General features: G+C 42.4%; 1 protein-coding gene across 2 annotated transcripts in view; it reads right to left on the bottom strand.

Annotated features, from left to right (window-relative positions):
- Positions 1-19790, bottom strand: part of GATB (glutamyl-tRNA amidotransferase subunit B) — a 197206-nt gene that overhangs the window by 60245 nt on the left and 117171 nt on the right. For both annotated transcript variants that reach the window (XM_075347880.1, XM_075347884.1), the window contains exons 6-9: positions 6954-7067; positions 6582-6666; positions 2116-2160; positions 1609-1798 (exon numbers count right to left, since the gene is read on the bottom strand). In XM_075347880.1, coding sequence (XP_075203995.1) covers positions 1609-1798; positions 2116-2160; positions 6582-6666; positions 6954-7067 — 434 coding nt within the window. The remainder of the gene's footprint in view (positions 1-1608; positions 1799-2115; positions 2161-6581; positions 6667-6953; positions 7068-19790) is intronic.

The raw sequence follows: 19790 nt of genomic DNA, 5'->3' as shown, positions 1-19790 counted from the left end.
ACTCAGTGTTTGCTAGTATAATGGCTTAGTAACAATGAGTTTGAGTGTGCAATGCAGGTAGACGTGCTGAAAATATCTTTGCACTAGTGGGACAATACAGAAGTCCAACAGCCACGTTTAGGATGCCACTAAGTTCACTCAGTGTTTGCTAGTATAATGGCTTAGTAACAATGAGTTTGAGTGTGCAAAGGGCAGGAGGGTACAGTGGCAGGGTTGTGGGTTTCTGGGTAGAGGAAAGGAAGCCTGCCTTTCTATCCCTCCTAATGGGGAAATGCAGCGAGGAAATCCCTGACCTTAGCTACACAGACGCTGTCATCTTGTGTAGCTGTTAAACTCTGTTTTCACGGACCTGTCACCTATGGTTCTGACCCTGCCGGTATTAGCCCTTAAATGGACTGATAGAAAGTGCTATCCCTATTCTGTACAGCGCTATGTATAGAGCGTACACAGCAGTATCGGAGATAGGCGCTGCGCCAGCGGTGACTGACACCAAGGACGCAGAAGAGATAATGGCGTCCGGACGGGCAGATACTCGTTTTTATAATGCAGGGATATGTGAAATGGACATCCTATCACACATACCGTTGCTTCTCTGGCTAAAAGTCCACTTAGCTGTGTGTGTGTCTGGGATTGGCTGACATGCTGGCCCGCCCCACTACACGCGCGCGCTTAGGGAAGGAAGACAAGGAAAAAAAAAAAAAAATGGCGATGGCCATTATCCATACAGCAGTGATCTGAATGTGCTGTTCCCGCACACTATACACTGAAATTTCATAATAGTGTGAGTCACAGAGTGACTTACACTATTACAGCGGAAAGCCAGCTAGTAATTAGCTGGTCTGTTTGCTGCTAGAACCGTTCTCGAACGTATCTAGAACTATCGAGCTTTAGCAAAAAGCTCGAGTTCTAGTTCTATCTAGAACAGCCCCCAAAATCACTCGAGCCGCAAACTGGAGAACCTCGAACCGCGAACCGCGCTCAACTCTAGTTAATTCTTCCCTGCACCGCTTCACAGATATCTAAGCACTGTACCTCCGCCCCATTCACGTCAGTGGTGTAGAGGTGCGATGCTATACTAATAATATAACTCTGTGACTCTGCACAAAGAAAAATAATCTCAGCGATTTACTACCCAATATTGGAAGGGCCACTCTGCAGTAGAGTGCTTGGACATCAGTGATGCTATACATGTAAAATATAGAAAAGGGCACAACACAACTGATACACACAGATGAGTATGTTAATTAATGTTGTGTTTTCCTTATTTCCAATTATCCTGATTTACAGCCAGTCCAGAGCTGCAATCACAATTCAGCTATAAACGTCTCAAACTATCCCTAAATGCATAGCTGATCTACTTTGTAAGGTAGAAAAGTTAATATTTTTCTGATAGTTCACTATACAGTGCAAATAAAGGTTAGATGCCTCAAGAGACAAAATTATGAAGACAAATGTTGTAGCTGCAGAATATAAAAGAATTTCACAACTATGGTCACACCATTCTCTGCCCCCAATTTAGCTCACAATTTTTTCTTTTTGTTAATAATAACTATGTATAAACAATATGATTTGCAAGTAAATGGTAATTAAATATGGAGGGCTACTCACCACCAAGGTATGACTATGTTCAAGTAAAATTCCATACTGCTCGACAAGCCTCTCCCTGATGACGCTGGGAAGTTCTGGGAGTCTCTCCCTAATCAGGTCAATGTTTATGACCTGGTCCGCATTCATGTTAGATGGCAATGACTTTGCATCATAAAGTACAAGAGGGGGCAGGTTCGGTTCCGGCATAAACCTTTATAAACAAGAAGATGAAAAACAAAGGGAAACATATGGGTATACAACCAGGCTTAGCTTTTTTTCTCATGATAATGCTAATGTTATGCAATGACCTACAATTTTACGATGTCGATATATTTTTTGTTTATCTCGTGTAATCCTCATATGCATTTCCAAAATAAAAATCTCAGCATGAGGAAAGGGAAATGGTTGTTACATTTCTCTTACAGTTTTACATGTAAGACGAGGCAGGGAGAAGCTTGTTAACACTGTACATGCTCTAGCTGTATATATAAATGCTATGGACATAAATAATAGTGATAATATACAGACCTGTAATCTTGCTTTCCTTCCTTGTCCCTCATAGGTATAGTAATTCTTGCATAAAAAAAGATAAAACGGAATGTGAAAAAAGCCTACAACACACCTTTGCTAAAACCAAGCCTTTTACCTATGGCTGAACAGCAATGTGTTGATGTGGGTAAAGGCATGAATACAAGATACTTTTTTGGGGATGTGCACACGTTGTGTATTTGGATGCAGACATTTTTGCTTCTCTTCGCAGGAAAAACACAGCATTTTTGGGAATAAATGAATGCTATAGAAAAAGATAATAGATAGAAATAGACATACAATTGCACAACCTTTAACATAATAAAATTGAACATGTGGAGCTTATTGGACATCTTTTTATGATTAAATATATAAATGAAAAAACTACATGGGGTATCCCCTATTTTTAATAACCAAAAAAGGTAAAGCAGACAGTAGTGAGCTCATATTATCAAGCTAGAAAGGCCCATGGTTATTGGGCCCTTCCCCGCCTAAAAATATCGCCCCAGAAGTTGGACATCTCATTAGATGCACCAATACTGGCACTTCACCTCGGCTTTTCCTGATTGCCCTGGTGCATTGGCCATCGGGGTAATAGTTTTGGGGGTTGATGTCAGCTGTGTAGTGTCAGCTGGCATCAAGCTCTGGTTTTAGTAATTGAGAGGTGTCTATCAGACACTCCCATTACTGACCCAGTAAGTAAAGAATCAAAAACACACAGAAAAATAGTTTATTTTAATAAACACTTCTGTAAACAATGCGGAAGGATATTTACCATATAAATGCATGCCTGTGACCCCCAGGGGCCATTTGAAACTCATACTGACACGGAGACCAAAGAAGTTTTTATTATCTATCTCTATAGCATTCACTGTTGTCTAAAAACACATGCAAAAAAAGCAAGCAAAAACGCTACAAAAACAGCAAATATGCAGCAAATCCACAATCATTTTTATATGTGCGTTTTCATAGGGCTTTTAACTGATTTCATTGAAGTCAATGGGTGAAAAAACACTGCAAAAAATGCTGATAGAATTGAGATACTGCAGATTTTCTGCACCAAATCTGCAAGTCACAAACAAGCAGCATGTGCACTACACTTCAGGATCCTCACTCACTGCTGTCAACAGGATTTCCTTCAGGTGTTGTGACAAATCTGAACTTAAAAACGCATAAGAAAAAAAGATAACAATGCAACATGTGTACACAACTTAACAGTACAGTGGAACCTCGGTTAACGAGTAACCTAGTTAGAGAGTATTTTGCTTAACAAGCAAAGCTTGCTGTAAATTTGCAACTCAGTTTACGAGCAAGCTTTGCCGTACGAGCAAATACCGCACACACTTCCGGTTCCGTCTGCACAAACACGCACACACATATTATGCTCACCTTACCTGCCATTCCATCGCCGGCCTCCCAGTTCTTGTAGTTTGCCGGTATAGGATGTGTATCGGGTAACCATCGCTACAATGGAGGAAATTCCGCTGTCAGCCGCTTCTCAAAGGCAGCACGCTGACCAATCAGAGGCAAGAGGCTCCTGCCTTTGACGTTAGCGCTCTGGCAGCGGAAGTTCCGGCATCGGTCGTGATGGTTACCCGATAGACATCCTGAACTGGCGAACTGTAAGATCCAGGAGGCCGGCGAGGGAACAGAAGGTAAGGTGAGCATAATGTGTGTGCGTGCGTGTGTGTTTGTGCATGTGTGGAATGGCACAATTGGGGACCAGGATGGGACATTGAACAAGTTGTGGAACAAATTGTCTGCATTCCAATGATTTCCTATGGGAAATCTTGCTTTGCTATACGAGTAACTTGGTTTACAAGCACACTCCCAGAACGGATTGTTCTCGTTAACCAAGGTTCCACTGTACTTTTACATAGGTTGATAATCAGCTGATATAGCATTCATAAGATCACTTGTTCCCCATTATCCAAATATATAAAAAGTTACAAACTTATAACTTTTTATCTTATAAATGTATTGAAAGCATTGAAATTTATGACACTTGGTGATACCTGCTTTCTCTTGTATTGTGCTCAATTTGTATGTACTTGGAGTGTGGATTCAGGCTGTGGATGGGGTTGCCCCTTAGGAGTGCACTCTCACTAGGTCAGTACGGCAGTCAGTTATTTCTCTTTGGCGATAGCACTTCGCGGTTTGTTTTCTAGCTCCTGCATGGTGGGATGAGCATCATTTCCTCCCCCTGCTACACACATGCCCCAAAAGTTATGAAGATAATGTGACGCCAGTCTCGAGCTCGGGAACGGGTATGCTCCTAAGGTGTCATCTATATAGCCAGAAACAGCACTTCAACCACATGCAAACGGAGTACAGATAATGAGTCAGTACAAGAGAAGGCAGGCAATTACTCCGAGTAAAAGCACTTTGATGCATTTTTTTCCTACAAAAATAAAGACTAATTGCTTAATGAAGTACATTGCAAGTGACAACTCTCAATGCTTGAAATAACTGGAATTTTTCCCCCCAAGTTTAGTTACTATTTAAACATACATCTGATTAATTTAAAAACACTTGTTCATTGGCTGCTTGGATCGTTCATAGAGGACATGAAATCCTTGATTTCAGGAGCACATCTCCTTGTGTAAATGGGGACTGTGCTGCTGACAATATGCAAGCTGTATGGGGAGAGAGCGATGAAACTAATGATCGTTGTGCACGAATAAACAGCACATTAGCATTTGTTCAAGGGCTTAATTAGAAATCTGTCACAAGGGGTTTCCACCTAATCTAAAAGGAGCATAATGTAGAGAAAGTGGCCACAATTCCAACAATGTGTCACTTACTGGGCTGCTTGTTTTGGTAAAATTACTGTGTTATCAGCAGATGATCATCACTAGAGAACTAGTAAACCTGATGTCATGTAGTCCTCCATATTCAAGAGTTTTGTATAAACCCACCCCCACCAATGATTGGCAGCTTTCTATGTACACTCTAAATAAGCAGAAATCAACTGTGGGATTATACAGAGCTCAACAGTCAAATAACTGTTAAATTTGCAGTAGATAAACAATTTTATCAAAATGACAACAAGCAGCCCAGTAAGGGTAAGTTCACACAGTGCGTTTTTTGGGGGAGTTTTTGGCTTCAAAACTGCATGACTTTGCTTCCCCAGCAAAGTCCATGAGTTTTCATTTTTGCTGTCCGCACAAAACTTTTTTTTAAGCTGTGTTTTTGAGCTTAAAAAAAAAATGGACATGTCAATTTTTTCCTGCGTTTTTCCCCCATGTAATGCATTGGAAAAACGCAGAGATCAAAAACGCAGCAAAATGCAGCCAAAAACGCACCAAATCGCGGTAAAAACGCATGCGGTTTTTGCCGCGTTTTTTTGCAGCGGGTGCGTTTTTAGCGGCCAAAAACGCACAAAAGCGCAGCGTCAAAAAAACGCAGCGTGTGCACATAGCCTAAGTCACGCTTTGACGGAATTATGTCTCTACCCCTATATCATATACCCTATATACAGTATATACAGTGTGTCCACCCATATCCTGTCCACCACCATTAACTTGAGAACGGAGGCAGCTAGAGGCATAGAAGTGGTGTCTAGGTATAGTAAAGTAGCCATCCGCTGTGCAATGAAACCACCTATAGCGCCACCTGGTTGAAAATAATGGAGTTAGCATTTTTAGCGCAAAAAAGGAACGAGATAGAGAAAAAAAAGTGAATTAAAAAATTGTAGGGCATCATCAATTCAATACTAATCGACATCTTGCATACAGTAATGCTATGATATGAAACCCATGACCCCCCCAAAACATTGAATGCTGGTCACGCATATGGCGCTCATTTAACTTTGATGCTCAAAGTGGCCACCATCAGCTGCAATGCACATCTGGACTCTGGACAGCATACTGTATCTTGCTGCACGTTGTGCAATATGGTATGTGACACGTTTGCACAAGCATCTGTGATACGTCGTCGTAGGTCCTGCAATGTTGGTGGAGGGGTCGCAAACACCTGCTGTTTGATGTGATCTCACAGAAATAAGTCCAATGGGGTTAGGTCAGGTGAGCGTGGAGGCCACTCCACGCAGCCACCATACCCAATGACTTGTAGGTAGGTCTCCATGAGGTATCGCTTCACGTTCACAGCCTTGTGAGTTTTACACGTTCTTATCATAGCATTTCTGTATGGAAGGTGTCGATTCATATTGAATTGATGTTGCCCTACAATTTTTTAATTCACTTTTTTTCTCTATCTCGTTCCGTTTTCGAGATAAAAATGCTAACTCCATTGTTTTCCACCAGGTGGCGCTATAGGTGGTTTCACTGTGTAGCGCATTTATACTTTTCTATACCTAAACACCACTTCTATTCCTATAGCTGCCGCCGTATCAGATGGGGTAGCAAAAACCTGGTGACAGGTTTCCATTAAATGAGCACTTATAGACTTTGTCAATCGGTTTTTGTTATGGGTAAAAATATTTTTTTGCGTATACTTGACATTACCCAAGTTTATAGTCAAAGGCTCTTGTCTCATTGAGAATCGTACCACCATCATCCAGTATTTGTGTTTGTCTTTTAATTTCGTAATCTAAGAAAAATAAATAAAGCAATGTTCAAAATTCATAGTGTAACAAATATGAAAACAGTTCAGAAGTTTAATGAATTTTACTTGCAGTTTACACAAATAACCCCAAAAGAGTCATATGATGAAACAGTTCTTCCGCGACATCAGAAAATAATTGCATGACCAATAACGGCACACTAGTGTATTAATTACGCAGTGTAACAATCAGGTTTTGAACACTGGAAATAAACTGTGCATAACTTTGAAGAATAATACTGAAGTATCTAGAAAATGAAAAATAGGTACAATACCGATTGCTTTTGCTAGAAAGCGTGCGCTGTTAATGTTCTTAACTTCTGTCCTCACACCAAAAGGTTCACCAGGATGATGAACAGAAATGTTTGCATCAACTCTCAACTGGCCCTCTAGAAAGGAGAAAAAGAATACAATCACAAATGAAAATTTAGTCCATTTTGCTTTGTGACTGAACACAATCTACTACAATTACTTTGTTATAACTATAATAAGATGAACTACAACAGACAATTAATGACAATGGTTTCCAATGCAACCGACATGACTTCGTTTTAAAACAATTTTTATTTAGAATTTTGCAGATATTAACAAGTAGTCATATGGTATTTTACAAAGAAAAAAAAATGTCAGATACAACTCATCACAAATTAGGTTATTCGAGCACTTAAATGAAATCTGTCAGTAAGATCTTTCCCCCCACACTATACATATTATTTGAAATTAGATCCACACTCACCTTTATATTTTATATCTGTTGCTGCATTCCCAAGAAATTAGTGTTTTTACTCATATGCACTTCAGAGCCCTGACCTCCCCCCAACTAGCACCGGCCTCTTTAGCTTGATCGATAGCTTAGCGTTAAATTTCCTTGTCTGGCACCTGTCACATAGTGAGCTATTATTCAAGCTAAAGAGGCTGGTGCTGGGGCAGGAAACATCGGGGGGAGGAAAAGGCTAGTTAAGAGTTTGGTCCCACCCAGGGTACTTAATGCCTCATTTGTATATTGATTAAAATGTTAATGAATTGGAAATGCAGCAACAGGTAGAAGATATAAAGGTGTCCATGGATTTACATTTCTTAGATCTGCATGCCCATATATGCCATTTGGAGGGATAAGGGAGTGTCTTGATCTTACTGACAGATTCCCTTTTAAAAGGGTATGACGAGTGCAAAGTTATCATCTAACCACTAGAGAGGTGATAACTTTCTGATCGGTGGGTGTCCTCACTGCTGGGATCTGCACATAGCTAATAATACAATTTTTTTATTTTTATACCCATGACAAAATTGCACAACAGGTCGGATACCTGACAGCCGCTCCCTTCCTTCTGAGGGAATCTAAAAAAGAAAAAAGCACAGTGCACAGCATCCCGATACGGAATACATAGGATGGTGATTGAGCATGTACACTGCCTCTCCATTCCAAAGAGAATAAAAGTGTCCTATTCTACTGATCGGTGTGGGTTTCAGTGGTCAAACCCCACTATCTAAAAAGTTATTCCTTGGATAGGTGAGAACTTGCTTTTCCAGATAACACCATTAAGCTCCACTAGTCAATTCTGTCTGTGCAGTTATGTCATCGATGAATGACAGTGAACAGGTTGCACTGGCAGTAATACATGCCCATGACCACACTGCCTCCACTATGCTTCATAAATAATGTGGAATGTTTTGGAATGTGAGTACTTTGCTTCTCTTCTGTTCTTGTGTTACTAGCAGTTTGCACCTCTAGATTTATATTCTTGATTTAACCATTCTTAGAGTTTCTTCTACTAGGTCTCCCTTTTTGGATTCAGCCAAAATCATGGCCTCATTCACTTGCATTGACACCACATTGAACAAAACATTAAGGCCCAGCTTCATCAATTTAGATAAAATTCTGGGTTAAATTGGTTTGAAAAAGAGCAAAACGTTGGCTCAAGTTTGAGTTGAGCAATAACTAATGAATCTGGCCTTAATGATAAATGCACACAATGCTTATTTAGTGTGAATTATCTATGTGAATTCATGTAGCTAACAGAAGCGGTTGTGTCTTCAATCCTCCCGTGCCTGTTAACCCCGTAGATCGCACTGTCAAACATGGCTGCGCAGTCTAACTCGTTGTGGCAGAGATTGCGCTGTTCCCCGCAGCGATTGGCGACCCCGTGACGTGATCATGGAGTGCCAATGGGTTGTCATGACAGTGCAGGTTCAGGTGATGACCCCTGTCCCTCTCATGACTCACTTCCTGTGAATGTCGACAGGGCACCGGCACTCACAGGAGAACAGCATTTCTGCTGAAGCATCACTCTGAACACCAAAGGTGATCAGATAGTGCAGGCATGAAGTCTCCTTAGGGGAATAGTAAAATCATTAAAAAAAAATAGTTAAAAAAAAAGTTAAAAATATGAAAAATTTAAATAAAAACTTAAAAGTTCAAATCACTCCCTTTTATCCCATTGACAATAAAACAAGAAACAAAAAATCCCCCATATATTTGGTATCGCTGAGTTCAGAAATGCCCGATCTATCAAAATATAAAACCAATTAAAAAAAAAATCAAAACGCCTCAGGCCATCACCTTGGCTCTCGCCTTTAGTATTAATAAAACTGTCAGCTTCCCATAAAATGAAGAAAAAAAAAAAAAAAGCTTTCACTTAACGATATTGGTGGAAAAATAAAAATGTGAAGGGTCTCAAAGGGTGGATGAAGGGTTAGTTGCAGGTCCAAGCTAGGAAGTAAAAGGAGATAAAGTACAGGTTGCACCTTGTGAAACCCGACGCAGCGCAAAGGGAAGGGAGCAGAGCTGGGTTCTCAGGTAGACAGCTGCGTAACAGAAAAGCTACTAAATGCAAACTCGACACTTTAAATCAGCTCCAGCCCCTGAATTAAAGTGGAAAGTATAAACTAATGACACCTTGATGCCTTTATCTCAAATTCCCTGTATGGGTGTGCAAAAGACAAATTATAAAAATGATGGTACTGTCCAAATATTTCTGGCCTTTGATTGGAAGTTAATCCTTTGAGTTAGTTTAATTGCCACATATGGAAATGAACACTGTAGTGTCTACCATTAGCACTTGTCCTACGTGAGCGTTTCTATAATATGGTTCAGATGTTAATAACTCAGGTAGCTTAAAAAGTCTACAGAAGAATCGCGCTGCTCTTCTGGTTAGTAAGGCTCAATTTTCCTTCTGTTATGTCTTCAGTTTTGAAATGAAATCAATTAGAAGCTGCTCACTCTTCAGAATGAAAGGAGGTCATGTCTGTAAATTAAGGTCTATCTGGCTTGAGCTCACCTGTTTAACAAATGTTATTACTGGCCAGACATAATTTTTAATGTGGCTCTAGATGCTTTAAAAGGTCACTGAAGCGTTTTCTTTGTGTCATTCATTCTGCTGCAACATTTATATCTCCCAATTAAGTAAAGCTCCATTGCTACAGATAATAAGAAATGCTTCACAGATTTCTGCCAATTTCCAGGAGCAGCACACTCTCCTGTGTTCAAAGAAGACTTACTATCCATTTATCCAGGGTTTAAAATGGAAAGTATATCACAATTGCAGTAATAAAGGGCAGAGGTACACCGCACGCACTGCCTTGCAAGTAGCACATGTCCAGAAATGCGAAGTGCTCAATATTAAACACATCTGTAGGATCAATATTAGAATGAGAAGGTTATACTTTTTACAGGTCTAATGGATGAAGTATGAAAGTTCAAACAGTTTAGCTCAGTTGGGCAAAGGAGGTATCAATGGCTGGACAGGTAATTCAGAGTGCCCACATTTATCCGCACAAAGAGGATTATTCAATTTTATACTCAACAAAGTGGTATGCTGTATTTGAGCCTTGTACAGAAGTTGCACAACCAGAATATGCACCCCAAACTATTGGATACTTGTAAAAATAAAAATCAAGATAATGTTATTTACCCACTTTGGGCTCGGGCCATCTAACGGTGATCCAGTCTCTGTTTAGTAGCTCTAGAAATTATATAACGATTAGAGAGGAGCAAACCAGAGGTTCGGTGTTCGTACCGAACACAGACTTAAAGGGAACCTGTCAAATGCAATATGCACCCAGAACCACGAGCAGTTCTGGGTCCATATTGCTAATCCTTACTTATAGTAGCACACATAAAGGGATCTTTAGAAAAAGTATTTCTAAAGATCCAATATATGCTATGCTAATGAGGCCAGGGACTAGTCGCAAGGGCGTTACTTCCCTTGGCTAGTCGGCCCACATGGCATGCTAGCGCGTCCCTATGGGCCAACTATCCCCGAATGGTCGTGCTCACCTCACTGCTGCCATCGCATCTGAGTCCTGCACATGATCCCGGACTTTTGGTCATGCGCACTGTGAAGCCGTGTCCAAGTCCTGGCTACAAACCCATGTAGTGCGCATGGCCAAAAGTCCGGGATCATGCGCACTGAGCCGAAATCCAGGACTCGAACGCGATGATAGCAGAGAGATGCATGTGACCATCCTCTGACAGAAACAGTCCGTAATGGAAAAAAAAAAAAAGCCATGCCATGCCCACAGGGGCGTTCTTACATGCTAAGGGGGCCGACTAGCCAGAGGAAGTAACGCCCTTGCGACTAGTCGCTGGCCTCATTAGTATATGATAAAAGATTTTTAGAAATACTTTTTCTAAAGATCTCTTTATCTATGTTACTAGATGCAGGGATTAGCAATATGCACCCAGGACTGCTCGTGGTTCTGGGTGCATATTGCACCAAACAGGTTCACTTTAACCAAAAACAAAAAACACATAGTTCAGGTGCTTTATGTATGCAACCACTTGCGTGAGCATCACTGTGCTCAGCAACGCTGGGTGCTCATTAGTGTTTGAACGTCTCGCACTGGGAGTTACGACAGCGTGATTGGATGTAGTGTGCACCAAAAAACTAAATAAATAAATAAATGAATGAATGAATAAAAAAATGGAAAAATCCCTTCCAGCCGCCACCGGAAGTGATCTGTTTAGGGCTAGCTGCATGTGGACGGAGACTCAAACTGCCCCATTAGTGACTTTCCATTGGGATTCAGGTCAAGTCTGGGTTCCAAACCAAACTGAACTTCCATGGGTCAGCTCATCTCTAGTCATGATGACATAGCACATTGCTTCTGCAGCCATCACTGACCTTAGCATCTTGTACAGTCTACATCAGCAGACCCACTGAGCTCAGTAATTGGCTACAGCATTGATATGCACTGTAGTTGGGATGTCCCTACTACAGCCAATACACAGAAACTGAAGTAGCGGTGGAGAGGCGGTGCTAAACCCTGGTAAGGGGAGTACTGTCTTTTTTTTTTTTTTCTTCAGAAATATTCAAATAGTTTGGCACCACTCTTGAAAGTAGAAAACACTTGCTCTCAGATTGTATTTTTCATGATACCCACTAATGTGCAATGCCATTGTTTTTATAGTTCTTGACTTTTTTTCTTTCTGGAGTATGAATTTTTTCAAAGTGATCATATAGCACCTAGTTTATATGTAGTCTGTACTCACTGGTTTGTGTTATACAGTTTTTGAAATGTGTCATTCCATCTGTTTCAGTATTCAATTAAAAAAAAAAATGCAGATTATGGTGCATGCTATAGTTGCACAATAAGGCTATGTGCGCACGTTGCGTAATTGCATGCAGTTACGCTGCGATCTGCACCGCAGCGTAACTGCATGCGTCTTGCGTCCCCTGCATAATCTATGAAGATTATGCAGGAGTCGTGCGCACGTGGCGTATTAGAGCGCAGCGCTTCGGCTGCTGCCCGAAGCACGCGTTCTAAGAAGTGACATGTCACTTCTTTCGTGCGCTCTGCCTGCAGGTCCCGCTCTGTCTATGGGAGGGGCTGCAGTCAGAGCGCATGAAATCGGCTTTTTTTTTTCATTACGGACTGTTTCTGCAGCGATTTGAAGCGCACGTGTGCTGTTCAAATCGCTCCATAAATTTCTGCAAGGACAGTACGCAACGTGCGCACACAGCCTCAGGCTGCTCTCACACATCAGTTTTTTTGCATCAGGCACAATCCAGCTCAAAAACCTATGCAACGGATTACACGAAAAAAACGGATCCATTGCATAAGTTTTTCTATGCTGCCCGTCCGTTTTTTGACGGATGCAACTTGATACTAAGCATGCGCAGTTCAAAAAAACGCATCCAACGGCCGGATGCGTTTTTTGCTGCAGGACGCCGCATCCGGCGTCCATAGGCTTGCATTGTAAATCGCGCCGTATTGCGCCGGATCCGGCGCGATGCGTTTTTTTCGCCGCACAAAAAACGTGCGGTCCGGACGCCGCATGGGCTAAATATGCCGCCTCCGGCAAAAACCAGACGCAACGCAAGGCCACTAATGCAAGTCTATTCAGGAAAAAGCGCAACCGGCGGCAAAAAAAAAAGGGTTGCGTTTTTTCTGCAAAGCACCGTATTGTGCCGCTCAGCAAAAACCAGATGTGTGAAAGCAGCCTAATCTAAAACTTTTCTTAAAACATTGGCATTCATCGGAAAAAGTAGACATAGGTAGATGGGGGGGGGGCCTGACCATTGGGACTCCAACTGATTGGCAGAAAGAGGCACTTGTATCACTGTTGGAATGAAGCAGAACGCAAGCCCTCGAGGCCATTGATAAACATTGGCACTTCCATCCATTCTTAAGGCCATTTTACACGCTGAGATAAATCTTTGGCAGATCTGTGGTTGCAGTGAAATCATGGACATATTGTTCCATTTGTACACAGCCACAATCCTGGCACTGATTGTCCACAATTGCACTGCAACGACAGATCTGCCGCAGATTTATCTGTGTGTAAAGTGGCCTTAATAAGAATAAAAGAGTCCCGTTCTGCTGATCGTTGGGGTTTCGTGTGCTTGAAAAGAAAACGACTGATTTTTATCAAAGTGCTGGATCAAATTTTCATTAATTTGTGTGTTTTACAGTCCTCAATGTTTTCTTGCATTAGGTTGCTTAATACTAAACTCAAAACTAAAGGTCTCCTATTTTGGGCGTTCTAAAATATACACCAGCAACTCGTAATAATGCAGATTAACACAGTTTATTCCATAGAAACACATTTTTTTTTACTTTTTTATCATACATTATAGTGCATATTAGAGAAAAAGGAGCCAGCATGATCTGAAAATGGCATGCATCATATAAAAAGTGAAAATTCACAGATTTATTCCAACTGTACTATAATAAAAAAAATGAGATTTTTAGCAAATAATTGATCAATTCTTTGAGCCACCCCTGCCAACGTCTCGGCAAATCTCAATAGGGGGTCCTACTCTATATTCTGTATTTCATGTGCCATGCGGCCTCCTAGATAAAGTTAAAAGCAGAACCATAATGGAGCACACATACCTGTAACCTGTATATAGCCGCTTCCATGTTGCAAAAAAGGCAATTGTGGATAGAGACCAGCCCAGGTCCCAGCATGTGGAGCAAGCTCTACACATACCAGGACTATATCAGAACTGACCCTCCCAGTGCCAGACAGCAACCATTGATAAAGGCGGACCAGATCCAAGAATGGTGCTTAATTAGCATTGCCTGTGGAAAGGGTGAGGCAACTGAATCTGAACAGCTACCAACAGGAGGAATACATTGCAAACCAAAATCAGGCGTGCATGGTATGGTGATGGTCAGTCACCAGAAATTGTAGCATAACTACAGTCATAACAGAGAAAAAGGAGCCAGCACGATCTGAATATACTGGGAGGGTCAGTTCTGATATAGTCCTGGTATGTGTAGAGCTTGCTCCACATGCTGGGACCTGGGCTGGCCTCTATCCACAATTGCCTCTTTTGCAACATAGAAGCGGTTATATATACAGGTTACAGGTATGTGTGCTCCATTATGGTTCTGCTTTTAACTTTATCTAGGAGGCCGCATGGCACATGAAATACAGAATATAGAGTAGGACCCCCCTATTGAGATTTGCCGTGACGTTGGCAGGGGTGGCTCAAAGAATTGATCAATTATTTGCTAAAAATCTCATTTATATTACAGTACAGTTGGAATAAATCTGTGAATTTGCACTTTTTAGATGATGCATGCCATTTTCAGATCGTGCTGGCTCCCCTCTCTCATTATAGTGCATATTGTAGATTTTCAGTGCAAAATACTGTACACAAATATAAAAAGAATACGCTAGTGTATGGACTGGAAAATAGGAATATATACAATAAAGTTCAAAGATCTGAAGGTTAGATCCTAAAACTCAAATCGTCACCTAATCCTCTCTTTCGTGCAGTTGGCCTTTGTCATCCTTTACTAAGATCCCAGGATGTAGCTGACTCCATCATCTCTTTCTCAACATTTGTAAGTAATAGAAATATTAGGCAGTAAATGAAAAGAAAACGGAGAAGAAAGGTCTGGAAACTAACAGGAGAGGTAAGAGTCTACCATAGAGGCAGGCTTCTCTTAAAAGTAAAATGGAACACAGAAGATGTGAAATAAGTGCTGCCTAAATATAGGCCGCAATGTACCATACAACCTTTATGAATACTAAGCAGGTGTTTTCAATGGTGGGTGCTCTACTATATGAATTTGCATTAACTGTTTGGATTTTAACAATTTTTACTTTTCACAGCTTAGTACTTTTCCTATTCATAGAATTAAACATAATAGTTTCTGTTCACATATGAAAGCAAAACATCTAATAACAGGAAACAAACATGTCCATAAACAGTAAGTAGCAAAAAAAATACATACTGTAGGGATCTCGACTAGCTTGGTTGCATTTGAGGTAGGCACGGGAGGCAATTTAAATAACACGTCCAGGCTGCTTTATTGAAGCGCCATAAAGTATGCCGCCAACACTTAAAATAAACGGCCTTTCAGTGCAGGAGAAAAACAGTATACACAATCCAAACAATAGCACTTCAGCGATAGTCCAGTATACAAGTCCTAGCATGGAGACTTCACACAGGAGTTCTTGCTACCTCCACACACAGACACCTAATGATACACTTGGACTTCCTTATACTTACCATACCAGTCCCCAGGGTGGGGATATGTGAGCAGCCGGTCCCACCCATCTGTTTAACTGCTCATAACACCAGCTCTGTCACGCCCTATTAACACTCTCAGTACTCAGTACAGTAAGGGTAGGTTAATTTTAAGTGAGAAATTGAATATTAAAAATAAAATCCAGGAAATCACATTGTATAAAATGATAAATATGTTATTTACATTTTGCAAAGAGAAATATGTATTTGATCTCCTACCAACCATTAAGAGTTCTGGTTCCTACAAACCAGTTAGCCGCTCCTAATGAACTCTTTACCTGCATTAAAGATAGCTGTCTTAAATTGTCCCCTGTATTAAAGACTCCTGTCCACAGACTCAATCAGTCAGACTTGAACCTCTACAACATTGGCAAGACCAAAGAGCTTTCTAAGAATGCCAGAAAAGATCATAGACCTGCACAAGGCTGGAATGGCCTACAAAACCAAAAGTAAGATGCTGGGTGAGTCGGAGACAACTGTTGGTGCAATAATAAGGAAATGGAAGAAATACAAAATGAGTGTTAATCTACATTGATCAGGAGCTCCATGCAAAATCTCACCTCGTGGGGTATCCAGGATCATGAGGAAGGTGAGAGAGCAGCCTAAAACTACACGGGGTGAACTTGTTAATGATCTCAAGGCAGCTGGGACCACTTTTCCCAAGAAAACCATTACTAACGTATGGAGGGAGCTGAGTTGCCAAGTGACAGAATCAAAATCTTAATCATTTAGAGATGATCTGCAAAGAGGAGTGGACCAAAATTCCTCCTGACATGTGCGCAAACCTCATCTTCAACTACAAAAAACACCTGCGTGCTGCGCTAGCCAACAAAGGGTTTTGCAACCAAGCATTAAGTCTTGTTTGCCAGAGGGATAAAATACCGTATTTTTCGGACCATAAGACGCACTTTTTTTCCCCCCAATGTTGGGGGAAAGTGGGTGGTGCGTCTTATGGTCTGAATGTGGCTGCGGAGAATGAGGGTGCTGCGGTGGAGCGGGTCATCGGGGGCACGAGCAGGCTGTAGCAGTCTGCCGTGACCACGTGGGCCCGCTCATTACATATGCTCGCCCATCCTCCCGCCCATCTCTCAGCGGTGAAGCCGGCGCTGACCGGTGGGCGGGGTGATGGGCGGAGAGGTGCGCGCATAATTAACAGCCAGCCCGCATGATCACCCCTGGCAACTACATCCTGGAGTGATCATGTGCGGCTGTATTCACTACCCCAGTGCATCATTATCAGCGCGGGGTGCAGTGAATCAGTGTACTTACCCATCACCGTGTGTAGAGCCGTCCCCCTGCAGCATCGCGATGTCTTCCGGTCTGTGCCGGTCAGCTGATCTGTGTATAGAGCGGTGAGCACAGCGATGACGTTACCGCTGTGCGCACCGCTAGTTTCCACCCAGATCAGCTGACCGGCACAGACAGGAAGACATCGCGATGCTGCAGACAACGGTGACGGCTCAACACAGCGGCGCTGCAGCTGAAACAGAGAGGAAGATGATCGGTGCTGCAGGGAGTGAGGGAAAGTGAGTATAAACGTTTATTCTTTTTTCTGTGCCATAGGATATAGGCCATATACCCGGATGGGGGTATATTATGAGCAGGATGGGGGTATATTATGAGCAGGATGGGGGGTATATAGCAGGATGGGGGTATATGAGCAGGATGGATGGGGGTATATGAGCAGGATGGATGGGGGTATATGAGCAGGATGGATGGGGGTATATGAGCAGGATGGATGGGGGTATATGAGCAGGATGGATGAGGGTATATGAGCAGGATGGATGAGGGTATATGAGCAGGATGGATGAGGGTATATGAGCAGGATGGATGGGGCTATATGAGCAGGATGGGGGTATATGACCAGGATCACATACAAGGCAGGGGGATCGTTACCAGAATGGGGTACCTTAGTAGAGAATTTGGGTACATTACCCCCATAATAGTGTCAGCAGCAGATCCCCACCCCATAACAGTGTGTCATGACCACATTTTTTAGTTAAAATTTTATTTTCCTATTTTCCACCTCTAAAACCAGGGTGCGTCTTATGGTCAGGTGCGTCTTATAGTCCGAAAAATACGGTACTTATTTCTCTCTGTAAAATGCAAATAAACACATTTTTATAATTTATACAAAAGATGCAATAGATCGCATGTGGCGCATTCAATATTTCCAGCCTTGATAAGGTCGGTGTTTTTAGATTATTTTAATAAAAAACAAACATCTGTATGTATATAATAAAAACGCGTTTCAGTTCTATTAATAGAGCCTTCTTCAAGTTAAAAACATGTAACACAATGAATAATGTGCACCTCAATGCTGTAACAAAGTCCACATTTGAGATCTCAACAAGTCTTTTTATCCTGTACTTTCCATCCTGAGGGAGGAGATTGCAATTTCAATTACTACTTTGCATCTGAAGAAAAGGTGCTTTCTCTCTTATATTGAAGAAAAGGTGTTGTCTCTCTTATATTCCCTTTTATCAGGCATTCAAATGTTGTCCTTTAATCAGCATGATATTTTTATCCAACAATACAGTGACAAATAAATACATAAAATGTTTAAACAAATAAATTAAAGATGATCGCAGTGTATACCATAGTGTAAAAACAAACAAAAAAAAAAACCTCATAAGGCTACATGCGCACGCTGCTTTTTTTCCTGCTTTTTTGCTGCTTTTTTGGCTGCAGTTTTGTTAGCTGAACTTTCTGACATCTGACTTCCCAGCAAAGTCTATGAGAAGTCAGATTTGTCATGCGCACATTGCAGTTTATTTGTCAGCGTTTTTTTTGTCAAAAGTTTGTGACAAAAAAAATGCAGCATGTTCATTCTTCCTGCGTTTTTGTCAACATTTGTCACCCATTGAAAACAATGAGGGCATCAAAAACGCAGGAAAAATGCATGCTAATCAAAACTGGTGCATTTTACTTCCTTTTACCTGCGTTTTTGCTAGCAAAAACGCAGGTGATTTGTCAGGAAGTGAGGTCAGGCAAGTGGTCTGTCCCGTCCCGTCCTCCATGTGTTCCCCGAAGTACCGCTGTCCCCAGGGGAGATGATGTGGAGGACGGGACTATCAGCAGCGGCAGCGAGAGGGGGATGGACATTGGCAGCTGAAAACATTGATTTTTCCCTCTCGCTGCTGCCGCCGCTGATAGTCCCGTCCTCCACGTGTTCCCCGAAGTACCACTGTCCCCAGCGTGCACGCACAGGGGAGATGATGTGGAGGACGGGACTATCAGCAGCGGCGGCAGCGAGAGGGAAAAATCAATGTTTTTAGCTGCCAATGTCCATCCCCCTCTCGCTGCCGCCGCCGCTGATAGTCCCGTCCTCCACGTGTTCCCCGAAGTACCGCGGTCCCCAGCGTGCACGCACAGGGGAGATGATGGACCCCTCTCACTGCCACCGCCGCCGCCGCTGAAAGTCCCGGGCTCCACGCTCCTGCCGTCGGCTCCACGCTCCTGCCGCCGGCTCCACGCTCCTGCCGCCGGCTCCACGCTCCTGCCGCCGGCTCCACGCTGTAGCGCGATCAGCTGAGCTGTCACTGAGGTTACTCGCGGCCACCGCTGGATTCAGCGGTGGCCGCGGGTAACCTCGGTGACAGCTCAGCTGATCGCGCGGCTGTCTTCATTAGCTGCATGGAGGTGACCGGAGCAGCTGTGTCTGCTGCTTCTCCGGTCACCTCCATGCAGCAGCGCTGGATGCGACGCTGGAGCATGCTGGATTACGCCGGACATGGAGGGCTTTGTCGGGGTTAATAAATTGGTAATGAGGGAATGTGTTTGTGTTTTTTATTTCTAATAAAGGATTTTTCGGGTGTGTGTGTTTATTTACTGCAATTTACAGATTAATCATGGAGGGTGTCTCATAGACGCCTGACATGATTAATCTAGGATTTAGTGGCAGCTATGGGCTGCCAATAACTCCTTATTACCCCGATTTGCCAACGCACCAGGGCAAATCGGGAAGAGCCGGGTACAGTCCCAGAACTGTCGCATCTAATGTATGCGGCAATTCTGGGCGGCTGCTGACTGATATTGTTAGGCTGGGGGGCTCCCCATAACGTGGAGCTCCCCATCCTGAGAATACCAGCCTTCAGCCGTATGGCTTTATCTGGCTGGCATTAA

The sequence above is a fragment of the Anomaloglossus baeobatrachus genome, chromosome 1, assembly GCF_048569485.1.
Source record: "Anomaloglossus baeobatrachus isolate aAnoBae1 chromosome 1, aAnoBae1.hap1, whole genome shotgun sequence".
Taxonomy (NCBI): domain Eukaryota; kingdom Metazoa; phylum Chordata; class Amphibia; order Anura; family Aromobatidae; genus Anomaloglossus; species Anomaloglossus baeobatrachus.
The sequence above is the reverse complement of the archived record's forward strand: the minus strand, read 5'-3'. Positions and strand labels throughout refer to the sequence as shown.